Below are 22,369 nucleotides of genomic sequence, written 5' to 3'. Positions count from 1 at the left end.
AAAACCCTGTTTACAGACGTCGCGCAACCGCTTTTGTTTCAACCCAGCCATAAAACGAAGGTAATTATATTTATTATTCAATATCTCTGTCATTTTTAGCTTAGAATCATTAACTGATGTCTAATATTTAGTTAAAAAAAAAAAAAAAAAAAACAACCCTAAAAGATATGTCACAATGAAGAAAATGGCGTCTTTAAAAAAAAGTCACGGATATCTACCTCATAACTATCGCTTAATTGTATTTTTTTTTTGTTACTGTCGCATTTTCTCTGATATATTAGATGATAGATAATCTATCCAAACAAAGACAAATTGAAAAAAAAACGTTTAAAAGGGAATATATATATGAAAAAGAAAATCTCGACCACTCCTTGATGTCTGCGATTTCTGCATCGTGACCCTTGTTATATTACCATGTTTCACCCATAAAAACCCCCAAAAATTCACATTCACATCTGTGTCTTGACACTCTATGATACATGCTACATGGAGTTTTGGGATCGAAACAAGATAAGTGAGCGATAATATCTTGTTAAAGTCATGGCGTCTGTAATTCTGCTCGTGCATGCTCTCGCCTCCAGTTAGGGTTTTGCTGTTAAAAGTTTTTTTTTTTTTTAAATGCCCTCCTGCTCAAAATTTTTCTTCCCCCAGAAAATTGAGGTTTCAAGCCTTCCAATGATGTATCACATGTGCATATTGGACAATTTTGAAAGTTGGCCAAATCGGGGGTCTCAGAGTGGAACGTCACCTGAGTGTTTTCCGCCATATATATTAGGGCTGTCCCAAACGACAAATTTTCTCCCGATTAGTCAGCCGACTATTTTTACGATTATTCGACTAATCTAATTTTTAAAAATGTGGGGAAAAAAAACGATTTTTCAAACAATGTGTCAGCAGTTTCCGACTCACCGGCTCGTCCTCCGTCTATTTTAGGCGGGAAGCTTCCCGTGACGTGAGCGGCAACTTTGGGTCTCGGCGCCGCTCCGTCTTCCGGCACCAGTGAGGGCAGAACCCGAGACACTTCGTCTAAACAACAAGTAGTCAAAAAAAAAAAACAAAAAAAAAACAGAAGAAGAAATCAGGAGCCCTCACCTTTGACCGCTGAGGAAATCTGCTTTTGGTAGCGTTGAGATAGCGACTGCAAAAAAAAAAAAAAAAACGCCACAAGATTCACGTTAGTGAAGAAAAACTGAACCGAGGGCGTGAGATTGGACGTCAAAAATCCGAGACTTGAATTTTTTTATTCAATTTGGCTCGGACGAGCATCATCGTGTCGCAATTACAGAAAGCGTCCATGCTAGACCATAAAACGGCAGGCGGGCGTGCCACGTTTTTCATCTGGAAGACTTCAAAAATCGTGATTTTTCTCAAAAACATGAAATAACGTCAATCAGATGCATTATATTCACAGGAGATTTCCATTTTTAAATGCAATCACATGTGCAGATTGCTACAGATTTTTTTTTTTTTTTTTTTTTTTTTTGCTCCGGCCAATCAAATTGCGGTCGTCAGGCAAAATTGAGATTTGCCCTTGAAGGGTTTTGTTAACTTGTAAAATTGAGCTTTTTTTATTAGTAGAAACCACCAATTTTGAACAATCATAACTTGGCAGATATAAAATATATCTGAGCCAAACTTCCCGTGCTTGATTAGAGTCGTACCCTGAAAGGTTTTGTAGGGGTCATTTAATCAACCCTACAGCACCAACTAGTGGCAACAGAAAGTCACTCATTTTACTTATATATGTAGTCCCCCCGGGTTATGAATGAGTTACAACCCGAATTTCCGCTTAAGTCGGAATTAACCCTTTAAGTACCCCTAAATCTCAAAATAACTATCCAAAAACACGTATTATACTTAATTGTACCATCCTCGCCAAGACTTTGGAGCTAAGTCCTAGCTAGACAGCGAGCTAAGTTCCAAAATGACGATGTCAGACGTCCCTGTGGTTTTCTGACTTTATTCAGCTGCTCATGACATCAACGCTTGCAGAATGAAACTAAAATAAAAATGAAATCAAATCAGTTTCATCTTCAATAAAAGCAATTCAAATTTGCGTTTATAACTAGCTGCTGATACAGCCATAACAGTCCACACAAACGGTTAGCATGTATCAGTTAGCGGCCGCACATCATCAAAAACAATCCCATAAACTCGCTCCAAGTATTCGACCACAATTGAAAACACACAATGAACTGTATAAAAGGTGTTATATACACGTGTTGTCTCTGTGGGTACTTCACAAGCAACAGATGTGCGCGTAGCCTTGCAGCTGTAATCCTTACCCCCACATCATCACGGGAATAAATGCACTATTTCTTGTGAGTGCGCATGCTTTCTTCGTGCGTATATGTTAGATATGTTAGATGATAAATATTCGATCCAAACAAAGAAAATTGAAAAAAAACAAAAAAACATTTAAAATGGTAAATAAATGAAAAAGAAAATCTCAACCACTTCTTGATGTCTGCGATTTCTGCATCGCAACCCTTTTTATATGACCATGTTTCACCCATAAAATCCCCCCAAAATCCGTCTGTGGCCATTCACAGCTGTGTCTTGACACTCGGTGATATATGCTACATGGAGTTTTTGGATCGAAAAGAGGTAAGTACGCGATAATATCTCATTAAAATCATGGCGTCTTTAATTCTGCTCTTGCGTGCTCTCACCTCCAGATAGGGTTTTGCTGTTTAAAAAACATTAAAAAAAAAAAAAAAAATGCCCTCATGTTCAAAAATGTTCTTCCCCCAGAAAATTGAGATTTTAAGCTTTCCAATGATGTATCACACATGCATATGGGACAATTTTGAAATTCGGCTAAATTGGGGGTCTCAGAGTGGAACTTCAAGTCACCTGAGTGTTTTCCGTCAAATATATATGGCGGAAAACACAGACCAGACTGAAAAAGCAGTTTCTGCTCTTGCACTCCTCTTTAAAAGAAACTGCTGTATTTTAGGCCAAAACAACTGTTGTGTTTGATAGAACAATATTTCTAGATGCTGCCATAGCAGGGCCAGCCCAGCCTATACGCAGACTATGCAGCTGCTTAGGGCCCCTGACTACTAGGGGGTCCCCAATCTGGCAATTGTTTCTATTTTATTTTGTGTACTACAGATTGCTTTAGTTGACTTTTGTGAGTTTTGATACTTAATTTCAAGCTTAAAAAATAAAAGTTCTTCCTTAACTTCTTTCTTTTCCTCTTTTAGAAAAAGGTTTGGCACTATCTACTGTAAGTACTGACAATCATTTGGGGTGAGAAGTTTGAGGTATACAGTGCAACAAAATCTGATTAATATACAAAATATGGATGTATGGGTTGGCATGTATGGGTTTCACAGTACACTGTGATCAAATGGTGGGCCAAAAATATGGGCCCCTTGGCATTATTTTGCTTAGGGCCCCCAAATGGCTGGGACCGGCCCTGTGCCAAAGCAGATTCATGGAAAACTAAGCCTCTGAACAATTTTTAATTTGTCCGTTTTACCCTGAAAACCCCCGTTTACAGACGTCGCGCAACCACTTTTGTTTCAACCCAGCCATAAAACGAAGGTAATTAATTATATTTATTATTCAAGATGTCTGATGTTTTTAGTTTAGAATCATTGATGTCTCATATTTCATAAAAAAAAATAAAATAAAAAAAAAGACTTAAAAAAAATTATTCACTCACATAATTTTAAACAAATTATATCACAATGAAAAAATGGCGTCTGTAAAAAAAGTCACGGATATCTGCCTCATAACTATCGCGTAATTGTATTTTTTTTTTTTGTTACTGTGGCATTTTCTCCGATATGTTAGATGAAAATTTAACTGAAAAATGCAACCAAAAATGGGGAAATCCTAAATTTTAAAAAATGATAAGAAGAAATAGAACACATTTAGAAAATTAATTTTATATTAATTGAAAAATGATCATTCAAGGGGGAAATATATTAATAAATTGCTCCCTTTTTATTTATTTCTTAAAGGGATCCACGGATAGAAAGACTTGTGTTCTTAAAACATAAACGTCATTATGAGTTAAAATAATTTGATATTGAAACCCTTCCTGATCTTTTCGTTTTTATACAATTTGTCAAATTAGTTTAACTAGTAGGTCGCCATTGTTGATGTCGTAGGGCGGTGACGTCACATGGTTACGCTGCTGGGCTTCCAGAGTATGACTCTAGCGACATAAACATGTCATCTGTTCAACCCTGTCAATTTAAACCCGAAATTAACATTAATGAGCATGACAGCACTGTCGATATTTCACTAAACGAGCAGCAAAAGCAAAATGAACAGGAAAGACGGGATGAGACAAGATGAGAGTAGGACAAAAAACAAAACACGGTGTTCTGCCAAAATGTGCTACAACATCTAAAAGAGGCGAATTTGACACTTAATAAAATACTTAAACATAGTAATATCAAATAAGGGTGGTTTAAATATCCTACGTGACTAATGTCGTCATCAACAATCTGCTTTAAAGCTACAACAAGAAAACACAATGCTTAAAAGTATGAGAGGGAAACCCATGCAAAAAGTATTTTGAGGCAATGAAAAGTAGTAAAAGTAACAAATAGTAAGGACTCGTCGCTTTTAACCAATGTCCGCATGTGTTAGACGTATCGCCGCGTAGAAAGAATTCCAGTAACCCGATAGTGTTCGTGACAATCTACGTCATCATGCCAAGCATCCATGGCGCCCTCCGTAGGTCAAATTATTATAAATATTATAGTTTTTTAAAAAATCAACGGCAATATTTTACGTGTTTCAAATAAGATATTTTAGTAAAAGAGAACAAATTTGGCTTATTAGAGCCTACAAGTCTTTAAGTCCAGGGTTCCTTTTAATATTTTGCTAATTTTTAGCTGTATTTTTTTTGTTTTGTTTGTTTTTCATTCATCTTTCGAGCCACTTTTCTATAATAAAAAATAAAAAAATCAATGTCTTGAAGTGGCCATGACAAAACCCTGACCTGAACCCCATTGAAAATCTAAGGGCAGAGCTGAATGAACTGTGTGTTTTTGCACAGTATATGTAAACCTCTGGCTTCAATTGAATGCATTTCCCCAACGCCCTTTGATGAATAAATGTTACATGTTTCATCGAAGCAATAACGACCTCACTCAAAACTTTGTGACAGTGGCGTTGTCCAAAAACATAAAAATACTATTCATTTGTCAACTCATTATTTCCAGAGAATGGATGAGATCCAAAAGTCAAGAATTCCAGGAAGCCAGTTCAGTTTCTTCTACCTTCAAACCCTAATGATAAGTAACTTTTACGATGGTGTCACGCTTCTTTAATAGTAGCGTTTCTTTTATTTCTTCAATTACAGGAAGTCAACTTCCTGCTTTGACGGCCGTGTGCAGGTGCACGCATTCCTCTGCCGATTAAAGTTACATCAATGACTTCTTTGTTTGACTCGGCGTGATTAACATCTTGGCATTTTTTTGCTCGCCTTCATCGGAACATTGCTGTCATTCTAAGCTCATGTACAAGAAACGTGAAATAAGCATCAAAATCCATTTGAAAACAAACATCACAGCCGATTTTACGCAAATTACGCTTGCTTTTTTGTGACTGACTACCTGTTTCGTAATGTCTTTTTTTGTGCTTTTATTTAACAATGTTGAAAAATATTTGCGTCGCGTCTCGTGACTAAATAAGGTCACCGAAATATTAGAAACAGCTTCAGACTTGATGCCCCGCAGATGTACCAAGCGCTGTTTGAAGCATATTAGGGTGACAATTTTTATTGCCGCAGCACAGCGGACCACAAAATTGAGCGGTATTTTATTAGACAGGACAAAGAATTACGATCTTTCAAAGTCTAGTCGCTCTAGCTGACGGGATTTAAAATTGAATCATGTTAGAATATAGCATTACGATTACGTTAAAACCAGATAAAGTTCACGTTAAAATTTAACAAGTTTCAAGTTGAAAACGTTTTATGCTAATGAGCCACAGCTTTCACTTTGAAACGTGACAAATTTCATGTTAAAACGTGAAATGTTTTCTGTTAAAAAGCAACAACTTTTACATTAAACCAGATTTCATGTTAACATGACTATAAAACTTGACAAATTTCAGAACGTGAAATATTTTACATTAAAAAGCAACATCTTTCACGTTAAAATAGTTTCTTGCTAATAAGTGAGAATTTTAACATTAATCCGTGAAAATTTTAAATGTGAAAAGTTTTACATTAAAAAGAAGCAACTTTCACAATGAAACAGTGTTATGCTAATAGATGCTAATTTTCACGTTAAAACATGACAAATTTTATGTTAAAATGGTAAACGTTTTATATCAAATAGCGACAATGTTCACGTTAAAACGGTTTTACGCTAATAGGTGCTAATTGTCATGTTAAGACATCACAAATTTCATGTTAAAATGTTTAAAGTTTAGGTTGAAAAGCAACAACTATTACATTAAAACGGTTTCATACTAATAAGCTACTAATTTCACATTCGCGCATGACAAATTTCATGTTAAAACGTGAAATGTTTTCTGTTAAAAGGCAACAAATTTACATTAAAAGATTTCATGCTAACATGACTATAAAACTTGACAAATTTCAGAACATGAAAGATTTTACATTAAAAAACAACATCTTTCACGTTAAAATAGTTTCTTGCTAATAAGTGAGAATTTTAACATTAATCCGTGAAAATTTTAAATGTGAAGTTTTACATTAAAAAGAAGAAACTTTCACAATGAAACAATGTTATGCTAATAGATGCTAATTTTCACGTTAAAACATGACACATTTTATGTTAAAATGGTAAACGTTTTACATCAAATAGCGACAATGTTCACGTTAAAACGGTTTTATGCTAATAGGTGCTAAATGTCATGTTAAGACATGTGAAATTTAATGTTAAAATGTTTAAAGTTTAAGTTGAAAAAGCAACAACTTTGACATTAAAACGGTTTCATGCTAATAAGTGACTAATTTCACATTAGAACATGACAAATTTCTGTTAAAGCGTGAAATGTTTTACATTAAAAAGCAACAGCTTTCACGTTAAAATTGTTTCTTGCTAATAAGTGAGAAGTTTAACATTAATACGTGAAAAATTTAAATGTTAACATGTGAAAAGTTTTATATTAACAGCAACTTTAACAATGAAACAATGTTATGCTAATAGACGCTAATTTTCACGTTAAAACATGACAAATTTTATGTTAAAATGGTAAACGTTTTATATCAAATAGCGACAATGTTCACGTTAAAACGGTTTTATGCTAATAGGTGCTAAATGTCATGTTAAGACATGACAAATTTCATGTTAAAATGTTTAAAGTTTAAGTTGAAAAGCAACAAATTTAACATTAAAACGGTTTCATGCTAATAAGCGACTAATTTCACATTAGCACATGACAAATTTCATGTTAAAACGTGAAATGTTTTACATGAAAAAGCAAGTTTAAAGCGGATTCACGCTAATGTAACTATAAAAAGTGACAAATTTAATGTAAAAATGTGAAATGTTTAACATTAAAAAGCAGCAACTTTCACAATGAAACGATTTCATGCTAATAGGCACTAAATTTCATGTTAAAACATGACAAATTTCATGTTAAAATGTTAAATTTTTATACTAAAAAGCAACAACTTTCACGTTAAAATGGTTTCGTGCTAATAGGTGCTAACTGTCATGTTAAAACATAATAAATTTCATGTTAAAATGTTAAATTTTTAACATCGAAAAGCAACAACGTTCGCGTTTAAATGGTTTCATGTTAATACGTGCTAATTGTCTTGTTAAAACGTGACAAATTTCTGTTAAAACGTGAAATATTTTAGATTAAAAAGCAACAACTTTCACATTAAAATGGTTTATTGCTAATAAGTGAGAATTTGAACATTAATATATGACAGATTTAGTGTTAAAACATTAAAAGTTTTACATTAAAAAGCAACAACTTTCACGTTAAAATGGTTTCATGCAAATAGGTGCTGTCATGTTAAAACATGACAGGTTTCAAGTTAAAGTGTTTATTTTTTTACAATAAAAAGCAACAACTTTCACGTAAAGGCGGATTTCATACTGATATGACTACAAAACACGTCAAATTTCTGTTAAAACGTGAAATATTTTACATTAAAAAGCAACAACTCCCACATTAATACACATCAAATTTGTGTTATAACATGGAATGTTTCAAGTTAAAAAGCATCAACTTTCACATTAAAGCGGATTTCATGCTAACGTGACTATAAAACATGACAAATTTCATATAAAAACTGAAAAAATGTTACGTTAAAATTAAAAAGCAACAACTTCCACGTTGAAGCGAATTTCATGCTAATATAACTCTAAAATGTGACAAATTTAATGTGAAAACCTTAAACAATGTCATGTTAAAAAGCATCAACTTTCACGTTAAAGGGGATTTCATGCCAATATGACAATAAAATGTGACAAATTGCATGTTAAAACTTGAAAACTGTTACGTTATGAATAGGGCTGTCAAAATTATCGTGTTAACAGGCGGTAATTAATTTTTTAAATTAATCACGTTAAAATATTTGACGCAATTAACGCACATGCCCCGCTCAAACAGATTAAAATGACAGCACGGTGCAATGTCACTTGTTACTTGTGTTTTTTGGAGTTTTGTCGCCCTCTGCTGGCGCTTGGGTGCAACTGATTTTATAGGCTTAAGCACCCATGAGCAGTGTGTAATTATTGACATCAACAAAGGCGGGCTATTAGTTTATTTTTTGATTGAAAATTTTATTAATTTGAATAAAACGAAAACATTAAGAGGGTTTTTAATATAAAATTTCTATAACTTGTACTAACATTTATCTTTTAAGAAGTACAAGTCTTTCTATCCAATGGATCGCTGACAGAATGTTAATAATGGTAATGCCATCTTGTTGATTTATTGTTATAATAAACAAATACAGTACTTACAGTATGTGCCGTATGTTGAATGTACAGTATACTGTATATCCATCTTGTGTCTTATCTTTCCATTCCAACAATAATTCACAGAAAAAAAATGGCATATTTTATAGATGTTTTGAATTGCGATTAATTACGATTAATTAATTTTTAAGCTGTAATTAACTCCATTAAAAAATTTTATTGGTTAACAGCCATAGTTAAAAAGCAAACAACTCTCACGTTAAAGCGGATTTCATGCTAATATGACTATACAATGTGACAAATTTCGTGTAAAAACCTAAAAAATGTTACGTTAAAAAGCAACAACTTTCACGTTAAAGCGGATTTCATGCTGATATGACTGACTATAAAATGTGGCAGATTTCATGTTAAAAATTGAAAAATGTTATGTTAAAATTAGGGCTGTCAAAGTTATCGCGTTAACGAGCGGTAATTAATTTTTTAATTAATCCCGTTAAAATATTTGACGCAATTAACGCACATATGCCCCGCTCAAACAGATTAAAATGAGAGCACAGTGAAAGGTGTACTTGTTGTGTTTTTCAGAGTTTTGCTGCCCTCTGATGGCGCTTGGGTGTGACTGATTTTATAGGTTTCAGCACCCATAAGCATTGTGTAAGTAATTATTGACATTAACAATGGTGGGCTACTAGTTTATTTTTGATTGAAAATTTTACAAATTTTATTAAAACAAAAACATGAAGAGGGGTTTTGATATAAAATGTCTATAACTTGTCTTTTAAGAACTACGAGTCTTTCTATCCATTGATCGCTTTAACAGAATGTTAATAATGGGTAATGCCATCTTGTTGATTTATTGTTATAATAAAGAAATACAGTACTTATGTACCGTATGTTATTTTTCCATTCCAACAATAATTTACAGAAAAATATGGCATATTTTATAGATGGTTTGAATTGCGATTAATTGCGATTAATTACGATTAATTAATTTTTAAGCTGTAATTAACTCGATTAAAAATTTTAATCGTTTAACAGCGCTAGTTAAAAAGCAAACAATGTTCACGTTAAAGCGGATTTCATGCTAATATGACCATACAATGTGAGAAATTTTGTGTAAAAACCTAAAAAATGTTACGTTAAAAAGCAACAACTTTCACGTTAAAGCGGATTTCATGCTGATATGACTAAAAAATGTGACAAGATTTCATGTTAAAAATTAAAAAATGTTTTGTTAAAATGCAAGAACTTTCTCTTTAAAGCGGATTTCATACTAACATGACTATAAAACATGACAAATTTTATGGTAAAAACCGAAAAATGTCACCCCAAAAAAGCAACAACTTTCACGTTCAAGCGGGTTTTGTGCTAATAAGCGACAATTTATCACATTAATACATGACAAATTTCCTGTTAAAACACAAAAAAAAAGCAACAACTTCCACATTAAAATGTGACCAAATGAGGTCAGGCAAATATTAGAAACAGCCGTGATGTTGCAGCTCCATTAGAAGCATATTAGAAAGAAAATTGTCACTGCTGTAGCACAGCGACCACCAAATTGGACAGTAACCTTAATAGACACAACAAAGAATTCCAACTTTGAAAGACTGCTCACACTCGCCAATAACTCTCCAAACTGAATCATATTAGAATACAGCGTTACAAAAATATTATGATTCAAATCAGAAGAGTACAATAATTTTGGTCTGGCTTTTGATTGGCGACAATTTTTACCTTCTCGATCAGTTGCTGAAGTTGCTGCGTGACCTGCCAACACGGATCGCCTCTCACGGCCGACCCTCCTTGAAGTTGCCAACCTTTCAGGCACGATACGCTGCTCCTGGAGAAGGTCTCCTTCAACTGCGCAAATTCCAAATGACCCAAGTAAAGATACAGAGAACACAAAACTGATCTGGGTTTTTACACGTAAATCAAGGACGGAGTGGTGATTGTTTCCGTGGACATGCTTTGGCTCAACGATGCTGTTTTGATGAGGATTGGGCTGGTGTTTCAAGGGAGTCGCTGATTCGACTTGACTTTGTTGGACTGGAGCCAAACGGTTATATAAAAAAAAAAAAAAAAAAGAAAGAAAGAAAAAACTTCCTGATTGTTCGCAGGAGCTCAAAAGGAAAAGTAGATCTGGACCGAGCGCTTTGTGTCGTAAATTAAGTGAACCATTTCAACAACATGGGTGGCTCAAGTACAAAGTATTCTAATGCGCTTATCTTTTTTTTGTTTTATCATCATTATCTGCAAAGGTAATGAGACAATTTTGCCGTAAGGAATGAGTACAAAGTACAAACGTGTCAGTTTTTAAACGTGACGTTAAAAAGTACCTTAAAAATTCATGTACAGATGCTAAAAGAAAACTAATCAAGTACTTGTTCAAGTTTACTCAAAATGGATGAAACGTTCAACGCTAATATAACTATAAAATTTGACAAATTTAATGTTAAAACATGAAATGTTTTACGTTAAAAAGCAACTACTTGCACATTAAAGCAGATTTTATCCTAATATGACGAAACGAGACAAATTTCATGTTAAAAAAAGAACTTTTTTACATTGAAAAGCATAAACTTTCATGGTAACATGGTTTCATGCTAATATGACTATGAAATGTGACAAATTTCATGTTAAAACATGAAAAGTTTTACGTTTAAAAACAACTTTCATGTTACAATGTTTTCATGCTAATAAGCGACAATTAATCACATTAATACGTGACAAATTTAATTTTAAAACGTGGAAAATTCAAATATGACTTGAAAAAGTGAAAATTTCCATGTTACAGTGTAAAAGTTATATTAAAAAGCAACAACTTTCACATTAAAACAGTTTCATGTTAATAAGCGACCAATTTTACATGAATACGTGACAAATTAGGTTAAAATGTGAAAAGTTAAAAGGCAACAATTTTCTCAATGAAACGATTTCTTGCTAACAGATGCTAATTTTCACATTAAAACATGACAAGTTTCATGTTAACATGGTTTCATGCTAATATGAGTTTGAAAAGTGACAAATTTCATGGTAAAACATGAAAAGTTTTACATTAAAAAGAACAACTTTCATGTTACAATGGTTTCATGCTAGTAAGTGACAATTTTCACATTAATACGTGACAAATTTAATCTTAAAATGTGAAAAGTTTTACGTTAAAAAGCAACAATTTTCACGTTAAGGCGGATTTCATGCAAATATGACTAGAAAACGTGAAGATTTCCATGTTACAATGTGAAAGTTACATTAAAAAGCAACAACTTTCACTGTAAAACAGTTTCATGCTAATAAGCGACTAATTTTACATTAATACGTGACAAATTAGGGTAAAATGTGAAAAGTTTCGAGTTAAAAGGCAACAATTTTCACAATGAAACGATTTAATGCTAACAGATGCTAATTTTCACATTAAAACATGACAAATTTCATGTTAACATGGTTTCATGCTAATATGAGTATGAAATGTGACAAATCTCATGTTAAAACATGAAAGGTTTTATGTTTAAAAACAACTTTCATAATACAATGGTTTCATGCTAATAAGCGACAATTTTCACATTAATACATGACAAATTTAATCATAAAACGTGAAAAGTTTTACGTTAAAAAGCAACAACTTTCATGTTAAAGCGGACGTCATGCAAATATGACTAGAAAACGTGAAAATTTCCATGTTACAATGTAAAAGTTACGTTAAAACAGTTCCATGCTAATAAGCGACTAATTTTACATGAATACGTCACAAATTAGGTTAAAATGTGAAAAGTTTCAAGTTAAAAGGCAACAATTTTCACAATAAAACGATGCCATGCTAACAGATGCTAATTTTCACATTGAAACATGACAAATTTCATGTTAAAATGTTGTTTTATGTTAAAAAAATCCAACTTTTATGTTAAATGGTTTCATGCTAATAGCGACAATTTTAACATTAGTATGTGAGAAATTTAATGTTTAAACTTGAAAAGCTTTACGTAAAGAGCAACAACTTTCACGTTAAAATGGTTTCATGTGACAATTTTTACAATATTACGTGTCAAATTCCTGTGAAAACATGAAATGTTTTACGTTAAAAGGAAAAAAACTTTCATGTTAAAATGGTTTCATGCTAATAAGTGCTAATTGTCACGTTGAAAGATGATAAATTTCATGTTAAAACGTGAAAAGTTTTAAACGTTTTAGGTTAATAAACAACAACGTTCACATTAAAAATGTTTTTTTGCCAACAAGTGTCAATTGTAACATTAAAATGTGACAAATTTAATATTAAAACTTAAGTGATTTTATGTTAAAAAGTAACAACTTTCACATTAAAATGGTTTCTTGCTAATACATGTCAATTTTAACATTAATATGTGACTAATTTAATGTTAGAACATGAAAGTTTTTATACTAGAAAGCAACAACTTTGACGTTAAAACGGTTTCATGCTAATATGTGACAATTTTAATATTCACTCATTAATTCGATTAGTTAGTCGCTTGGTCTGTCACTTACTGACTATATTCATTATAGTATTAGCACCTAGTTACAAACTGATTCATTAACTGACTTTCAGTTTTTCATTACTAACTTCCTTTTACTCCCTCAGTAACTCACTCACTAAATGAATTACTTTCTTCAATCACTTTTTATAGGTTTTTATAGGTTAACAATTATAGGTTTCTTTCCCATTCAATACTTAACTCAAGTATTCATTCAATTCAGTCACTGTGAATAATTTATTCAGTCATTCACATAGTCTTTTAACCTCACTATCAATTAAATTACAAAAAGATACTACCCTAAACCCTAACCCTACTACTTAGTCTTGTAACTCACTAATTACAAAGTTCGTTTAGATTCATTTAATCACAAATTACTAAGTCATGAACTTACTCAGTCTTTCACAGACTTAGCCTTTATCTTTTTTAGTCTTTCACTATACAAACAGAAATGACTTACCAACTTAGTCATTCACTTAGTCTTTTAACTCAATGATTACAAAATTTGTTTGGGGTTCAATCATTCGCTTATTCACAAATTACTGAGTCACTATTTTACTCTGTCTTTCACGGACTCAAGTCTTTTACTCTTTTTCTCACTTACCATACTAACTAACTAACTAACTAACTAACTAACTAACTAACTAACTAACTAACTAACTAACTAACAGAAATTACTTAGTCTTTCACTTAGTGTTTTAACTCACTGATAACAAAATTTGGGGTTCACTCATTCACTTACAAATTACTAAGTAACTAACTAACGTATTCAGTCTTTCAAGGACTTAGTCTTTTCCTCTTTTAGTCACTCCCTTTACAAACAGAAGTGACTTACCAACTTAGTCATTCACTTAGTCTTTTAACTCAATGATTTAAAAATTTGTTTGGGGTTCAATCATTCGCTTACTCACAAATTACTGAATCACTAATTTGCTCTGTCTTTCAAAGACTCTAGTCTTTTCCTCTTTTTTTTTTTTTACTTACCTAACTAACAGAAATTACTTAGTCTTTCACTTAGTGTTTTAACCCACTGATAACAAAATTAATTTGGGGTTCACTCATTCGGTCAGTCACAAATTACTAAGTCACTAACGTATTCAGTCTTTCAAGGACTTAGTCTTTTCCTCTTTAGTCACTTACCATACTTACTTTCTTACTAACTAACTAACTAACTAACTAACTAACTAACTAACTAACTAACTAACTAACTAACAGAAACTATCAACTTAGTCATTCACTTAGTCTTTTAACTCAATGATTACAAAATTTGTTTGGGGTTCAATCATTCGCTTACTCACAAATAACTGAGTCACTAATTTGCTCTGTCTTTCACGGACTCAAGTCTTTTCCTCTTTTTGTCACTTACCATGCTAACTAACTAACTAACTAACTAACTAACTAACTAACTAACTAACTAACTAACTAACTAACTAACAGACATTACTTACTTAGTCATTCACCTAGTGTTTTAATTCACTGATGAAATCAATTTGGGGTTCACTAATTCACTTGCTCACAAATTACTAAGTCACTAACTTAATCAGTCTTTCACAGACTTAGGCTTTTCCTCTTTCAGCCAATCACTATACAAGCAGAAGTGACTTACTCATTCAGTTAGTCTTTTAACTCACTGATTTTAAAATTTTTGGGGGGGTTCACTCACTCGCTTACTCACAAATAACTAAATCACTAACTTACTCGGTTTTTGAATGACTTATTATTTTCTTCTTTTAGTCACTCACTATAGCAACTATCAGAAGTTTCTAACTTAGTCATTCAGTCTTTTAACTCACTGATTACAAAATGTGTTTGGGTTTCAATCATTTGTTTACTCGCAAATTACTTAGTCACTAATTAGTCTTTCACAGACTCATTTTTTTCCTCGTTTAGTCACTCACTATACTAACAGAAATGACTTACCTAGTCATTCACTTAGTCTTTTAACTCACTGATTACAAAATGCGTTTGGTGTTCACTCATTCACTTACTCACAAATTACTAAATTACTTACTCTGCCTTTCACAGACTTAGGCTTTGCCTCTTTCAGCCAATCACTATGAAAGCAGAAGTGACTTACTGACTAATTCACTTAGTTTTTTAACTCAGTGATTTTAAAATTTGTTTGGGGTTCACTCATTCCCTTACAAATTATTCAGTCACTTACTTTTCTTTTCCTCTTTAAGTCATTCCTTTATTCTTACTTATTTCTTAAGTCAAGTGGGTAAATTACTTGGTAGTCTACTCACTTTTTGGTCACTTACTCTTTTTTGTTCAATATTGACTTACTTGGTCTCCTTGTTTACTTCCTGACTCAGTCAACACTATCCTTACTTGTTGCCTCATTTACTTCCTTAGTCAGTCAGCTTCCATGTTTGTCGCGGCTGGTGTACTCACGGCGTTGAGCGAGGTGCTGAAGCGCAGCACGGTGATGGTGACTAGCAGGCTCTGCAGCAGGACGGCCACCAGCAGCACCAGCCCGAACTTGGGAGCGGAGCCCGTCATGGCGACAGAGCGCCGCCCGGTACGCGGCCACGGTCGGCCCCGCGGCGCAGACTTCCAGCACGCGAGCTCGAACAATGGCCGAGGAGTGACGAATCGACGGGGAAGAGGGGAGGGAGAGCCAAGACGAGGAGGAGGAGGAGAAGGAGAAGGAGGAAGGACGGGACTCAGGCGGGGGAGGCGACGCAGCTGCGGCCGAGCCTCCTCGGCGAAGCGGGGCGGGTCGAGCAGGTCGGGTCCGGGGGAGGATCCGACAGACTCTCGCCTTTGTCTGCTTTTCTAAACTTCATTTAAACTTCATTTCCTCACTTGAGAATTCAATCTCGTGTTCCTCCCGAATAGAAACAATTCTCTTCTTACTTACTCATTTCAATTGCATTGTACTGTATATCAAAACGACTTTTCCCCTATTAACTCGTTCGTTGCCAACAGACAGAAAAAATGGGCCATTTTATATCACAATATCGATATACCACGTACATATTGAATTAATTAAAATGATAAGAAAATAATGACAGCCTTACTCCAACTCACCTTATTTTTGAATTGATATTAAACTGACTTGCCACAAATACTAAATGTATGAAGTAGTGCTGCAACCTAAAACTAGCCGGTTTAAACAGAAGCAGCACCATAAGCTGATTTTAGGGGGGGGGCAGGCCCCCCTCCTGGTGGCCGAAAAGTATCATTGCATGAAATTTACTTTCCTATATGTACAAAAGTTGTAAAGCAATAAAATTGCAACAAAACTGAATGAAATGAACAAAAAAAAAATTTTTTTTTTATAACGGTTCAAAATTATTTTTCGAACAAATCGTGTGACTAGCACATTCGACGGTCATTTGCTTTCCATATAATTCCCCCCCTCCCCAAAAAAATTATGGGAGGGCAATTTTATTTTTTTTAATGATTTTTAGGGGGGGATTAATAATATATATTTTTTTTTATTGAATCAACTTTTTGGGGGATTTTTCAATGAAAAATTAAGTGTTCAAATGCAAATTTCTCAATTTTTTTTTCGCATTCAAAAACGTTTTCTATGATTGAAATTTTTCTTTTTTTTGATTGAAGTGATTTTTCTTTTTGAAAACATTTTTTTAAAGCCACTTATTTTTTGATTGAATGATAAAAACAAAAATGTCCTAGCCAAAATGTGGCCCAAACACAAATCAACATTACTTCAATCAAAAAAGTTGCTTCAATCAGAAAAAACTTGAATCCAATCAAAAAAAAAAAAAAAAAAATTAATCAAAGAAAAAAAGTTTTACATGCATTTCTTTTTAGTTTCAAAAATATTTTTGCATTCAAACACATTTTTTTTGATTGAAGCGACTTTTTTTTAAATTGAAAATATATATTTTGATTGAATCAACTTTTTTTTTTTTTTTGTATTGAAGCAACTTTTTTTGGGATTGATTAATAAAGACACAAATCTACCTCCATAAGGCTCCGCCCAGGGGATACAATTTTTGACTGGGGTAACTACATTGGCACGACACCGGCGGGCGTACTATATTCAATGGATGATGATCTTGGCGAAAAGTAATGCCTAAGCAGCCTGATTTAGAATTCCCCTCAAGAATGATGGGAAACAAAAGCTCTCATTGTCAACTTATTATTATAAATATTCTTGTAAGTTAATTTTATTGCAGACACTGCATTTCAGGGTCATCAAGATGTTGTGCCCCCCTGCCCCAAAAGTCAAACTCCGCCTATGAGCAGCACAGTAGCATATGGGGCGCCGTTTGTAAAGCAGTACATGCTAAAAATTACGTCATCATTTTCTCACATTTAGTGCCACACAGTGTTTAAAATGGTTTAAAATTTTTAGAGTCACTTTTTTTTGCACATTTACAACGCAATTTAGCAACGTAAATATTTAGTTTTTAATAAGAAGTTTAAGACCTGAATGTTTAAATCCAGAACTAAATATTGAATTTTAATCATAAATTTATATCCTATATCCTAAATGTTAAATCTGGAAACGGTTGGAACTAAATATTTAGCTTAATATGCAAATTCACGTGACTGGACACCAGAAGTAACAAAATAAAAGCTGGAGCAACTCAGACTGTTTACGTTGTTTGAAAATGAATAAAACCTACTCAACGGGGACAGTCGGTCGGCTCTTGGACATGAGTAATTGTGATTATAACAATATATAGCTAAAATACACATTTAGAAGAAACTATTTAAAGAGTATTTTTTGTGCACCAGCTTTTATTTTGTTACTTCCGGTCTCCAGTCATGTGAACCCTAGGAGACAGGACATAAATTTAAGATTTAAATTAAATATTTAGTTCTGAATTTAAACAATCAAGTCCAAACCTTATTTTTTTAAAAATATTTAAGTTGCTAAATAATGTTTTAAATGTGCAAAAAAAAGTGACTCTAAAGATTTTACACCACATTTTAAACACAGTGTGGCGCTAAATGTGAAAAAATGTTGTCGTAATTTTCAGCATGTACTGCTTTACAAACGGCGCTCCATAGTAGCGTACACATTTTTGCTCATATGTAAAGTTATTAATAATCTAACAATACTTGGACTAGTGTTTTTGACTTTTAAGACTGCTTTATAATAAATTACCTAGATAGCATACCGACATTGAATAAACGTTGATTTTCCATCAAAATCATCAGTATGTTTGACATCTAAATTTTCGACATCAAGTGACGTTAAGACAACGTTGTTCTATGGTATGTCAGGCTATGGTTGGGTTAACATTGTTTTATAGTCGATGAACTAATGTTGACAAATAGTTGATTTATGATTGACCGGGAAGTATGATTGAAAAGTCATCGAATTATGGGTGAGCGGGCGTTTTGTTCGAAAACATAACATTGATTCAGCGGTGTTGTTCCAATATTATTAATAATCGAAATGACGTTTAGGTTTTGTAAGGATTTCATCGTTGAAACAACGTTGATTGAGGTTGCAAAAGTGACGTTGATTCAACGATATAAGATCGACAGCGAAATGTTGATCCAACATCTTTTCAACATCAGTCTGCTATCTGGGTAGAATAATAGCAATAATTAGAAATTCACACTGGAACGAATTAAGTTCTGTAAGGATTACATGTCTTGCTATTTTCAATTGTCTTGCATGCATTACTCACGTATGGTATACAGGAGGATCCAATAGCGCAAATCTGGCGCCATTTCCCGGCCAAAATGTGCTTGTGTAAACGAATATTTATTCGCTCCCACCCTCCCACTTCAAGTGGATTGGACTTCTACTTGTGATGAACTCATTGAAATTCACAACAAAATGATGACTGGACACCACAGGATTGGACATATGCCCGTTTAAATTTGACTGAAGACTCCATGCGGTTTATTACGATGACATTGTTTAACTTTGCGCTGGTGCCAAAGTAAATGTGGACTCAATTGGATTCAAATTGCTGAAGAAAACGAGAAAAAAATTCCTCATGTTGTGAATATCAAGTGTCGTGCTTCTAATTTGCCAAATAAAAGAAAAGAAAACAAACACGTCGCTATGGATTTGGCAAGCTAGCGAGCTATCGGGAGCATTCTATTAGCATCGTAAGGAGCTTTTTTCGGATGTCAAAAGCTCTTTTAAACTCGATTTGTCACTGCTCACCAGAAGTTGAAGAAAACGAAGAAGAAGAAATTAGGTCAAAAGCACATGTTGCGCTCTGCCTGCTGTTTAGCACATGAAAACCCTGAAGCTAACGTGTTAGCTTTGAGGCTGTGTCCTATTGCTGTCATGCCAAGGAAAACAGAGTGACACTTGGATTCAAATTGCTAAAAATCAAGTGTCACTCTACTAATTTAACAAACAAACAAAAGCAAACACATCACAAGCTAACGTTGGAGCTCATGTGAGCATTTCATTAGCATTGTAAAAAGCCCTGTTTGGTTGTCAATATCGGTTTTAAACACGATATGTCGCTCCTTGTCAGAGGTCAAACAAAAATAAAACAAAAAATTAAAAGTCAAAAGCTCATTTTGGGCTCTCGTCCTACTGTGAAGCGCATGAAAACTGCGAAGCTAACATGTTAGCCTTGAGTATAGGACGTGTTAGCCTTGAGTATAGGTCTTATTTTTGTCGTCATGCCGAGGAAAAACGTGACACTTGGATTCAAACTGCTGAAAATCAAGTGTCACACTACTAATTTCACAAACAAACAAAAGCAAACACATCATTTTGGTTCAGGCAAGCTAACGATGGAGCTCATGTGAGCATTTCATTAGCGTCGTAAAATGTGCTGTTTGGTTGTCAAAAGCAGTTTTAAACGCGATATGTCGCTTCACGACAGAAGTCAAACAAAAATAAAACAAAAAAATTAAAGTCAGAAGCACATTTCAGTGAAGCGCATGAAAACTCCTAAGCTAACGTGTTAGCTTCGAGTATAGTTCTTTATCTAAGTGACAAGTGAAGTTTCAGGCTGCTAATTTCTCAAACAATTAAAAGCACAGAACACATCACTTTGGTTTAGACATGCTAATGGTGGAGCTCTTGTGAACATTTCATTAGCATTGTAAAAAGTGCTGTTTGGTTGTCAAAAGTGTTTTTAAACGTGATATGTCGCTCCTCGGCAGAAGTCATACAAAAATAAAACAAAAACAAAAAAAACATTAGTCAAAAGCACATTTTGTGCTCTCTGCCTGCTGTTAAGCACATGAAAACTCCGAAGCTAACGTGCTAACTTTGAGGCTGGCTCTTATGGTCATTGTTTTCGTCACTAATTTGGTCGACACATGGATTCAAATGGCTGAAAAATGCATCGCCACAACTTATGTTGTGAATAACAAATGTCGCACTGCTAATTTCTGAAACAAATGCAAACAACAGATAATTTTCGTTTTTTGCAAGCTAACCAATTATCTGGAAATTTTCATTAGCATCATAAAAAGTGCTGTTTGGTTGTCAAGAGCGGTTTTAAACGCGATATGTCGCACCTCGCCAGAAGTCGTACAAAAATTAAACAAACAAACAAAAAACAGTCAAAAGCACATTTTGCGCGCTCTGCCTGCTGTTAAGCACATGACAACTCCAAAGCTAACGTGATAACTTTGAGGCTCGGTCTTATAGTCGTGGTTTTCGTTACTAGTTTTGTCGACACATAGATTCAAACTGCTAAAAAATTCATCGCCACAACTTATGCTGTGAATAACAAATGTCGCACTGCTAATTTCTGAAACAAACGCAAACAACAGATAATTTTCATTTTGGCAAGCTAACCAAATATCTGGAAAATTTCATTAGCATCGTAAAAAGTGCTGTTTGGTTGTCAAAAGCGGTTTTAAACGTGATATATTGCACCTCGCCAGAAGTCATACAAAAATAAAACAAACCAAAAAAACAGTCAAAAGCACATTTTGCGCGCTCTGCCTGCTGTTAAGCACATGGAAACTCCGAAGCTAACGTGCAATTTTTGAGGCTGGCTCTTATGGTCGTGGTTTTCGTTACTAGTTTTGTCGACACATAGATTCAAACTGCTAAAAAATTCATCGCCACAACTTATGTTGTGAATAACAAATGTCGCAGTGCTAATTTCTGAAACAAACGCAAACAACAGATAATTTTCGTTTTGGCAAGCTAACCAATAATCTGGAAAATTTCATTAGCATCGTAAAAAGTGCTGTTTGGGCATCAAAAACAGTTTTAAACCCGATATGTCGCTTCTCAACAGAAGTCAAACAAAAATAAAACAAAAAAACATTAGTATAAAGCAGATTTTGCACGCTCTGCCTGCAGATAAGCACATGAAAACTCCGAAGCTAACGTGCTAACTTTGAGGCTGGGTCTTATAGTCGTGGTTTTCGTTACTAGTTTTGTCGACACATAGATTCAAACTGCTAAAAAAAATTCATCGGCTCAACTTATTTTGTGAATAACAAATGTCGCACTGCTAATTTCTGAAACAAACTCAAACAACAGATATTTTTCGTTTTGGCAAGCTAACCAGTTATCTGGAAAATTTCATTAGCATCGTAAAAAGCACTGGTTTGTGTGTCAAAAGCGGTTTCAAACACAATACGTTGCTCCTCGCCAGAAGTCAAACTAAAATAAAACAACACTAGAAAACATATTTAAGTCAAAAGTACAATAGTTATCTTCTTCGCCTGCTGTTTTCACGTCGCTTTCATTATTACTCCGCTGAGCCAACGCACACCAAATAAGCTATAAACACATGAAGCTAACATGTTAGCTTAGAGGTTAAATCTTATTTTTGTCCAATTTTTGAGCTTCCTGTAAAACATACAGGGACAAAGTCTCATCGGACAACGCGGGGAGACAATGAAAGTCAAACATTTGCTGTAACGCGACCCCCGCCGAGCCCGCTTGTACGTCAACTTTACAACTTTATAGCGTGGCTGTCAAAGCCGAAAGATACGAGGCACTTGATTAGCGCCGCGGCGCTCGCAGCGGGCCTCCCCGGCGGCGTACTGTTGCATGTCGGGAAGGTCGCAGCCTATAAATGGATGGCTCTGGTTGGCCGGCGGCCACGTGAAGAACACCCACAT

General features: G+C 34.1%; 1 protein-coding gene across 1 annotated transcript in view; it reads right to left on the bottom strand.

Moving 5' to 3' along the window:
- The window catches only part of tnfsf10 (TNF superfamily member 10), a 24,835-nt gene extending 2,466 nt beyond the window's left edge, over window positions 1-22,369 (bottom strand). Inside the window, exons 1-5 of the mRNA XM_057825074.1 lie at window positions 22,247-22,369; window positions 15,764-16,147; window positions 10,617-10,742; window positions 1,093-1,138; window positions 910-1,026 (exon numbers count right to left, since the gene is read on the bottom strand). Of these exons, the coding sequence (XP_057681057.1) occupies window positions 910-1,026; window positions 1,093-1,138; window positions 10,617-10,742; window positions 15,764-16,147; window positions 22,247-22,369 (796 nt within the window). The remainder of the gene's footprint in view (window positions 1-909; window positions 1,027-1,092; window positions 1,139-10,616; window positions 10,743-15,763; window positions 16,148-22,246) is intronic.

Source organism: Corythoichthys intestinalis, chromosome 20 (assembly GCF_030265065.1).
Source record: "Corythoichthys intestinalis isolate RoL2023-P3 chromosome 20, ASM3026506v1, whole genome shotgun sequence".
Taxonomy (NCBI): domain Eukaryota; kingdom Metazoa; phylum Chordata; class Actinopteri; order Syngnathiformes; family Syngnathidae; genus Corythoichthys; species Corythoichthys intestinalis.
Note: the sequence above shows the minus strand (reverse complement) of the source record. Positions and strands in the feature narration are given on the sequence as shown.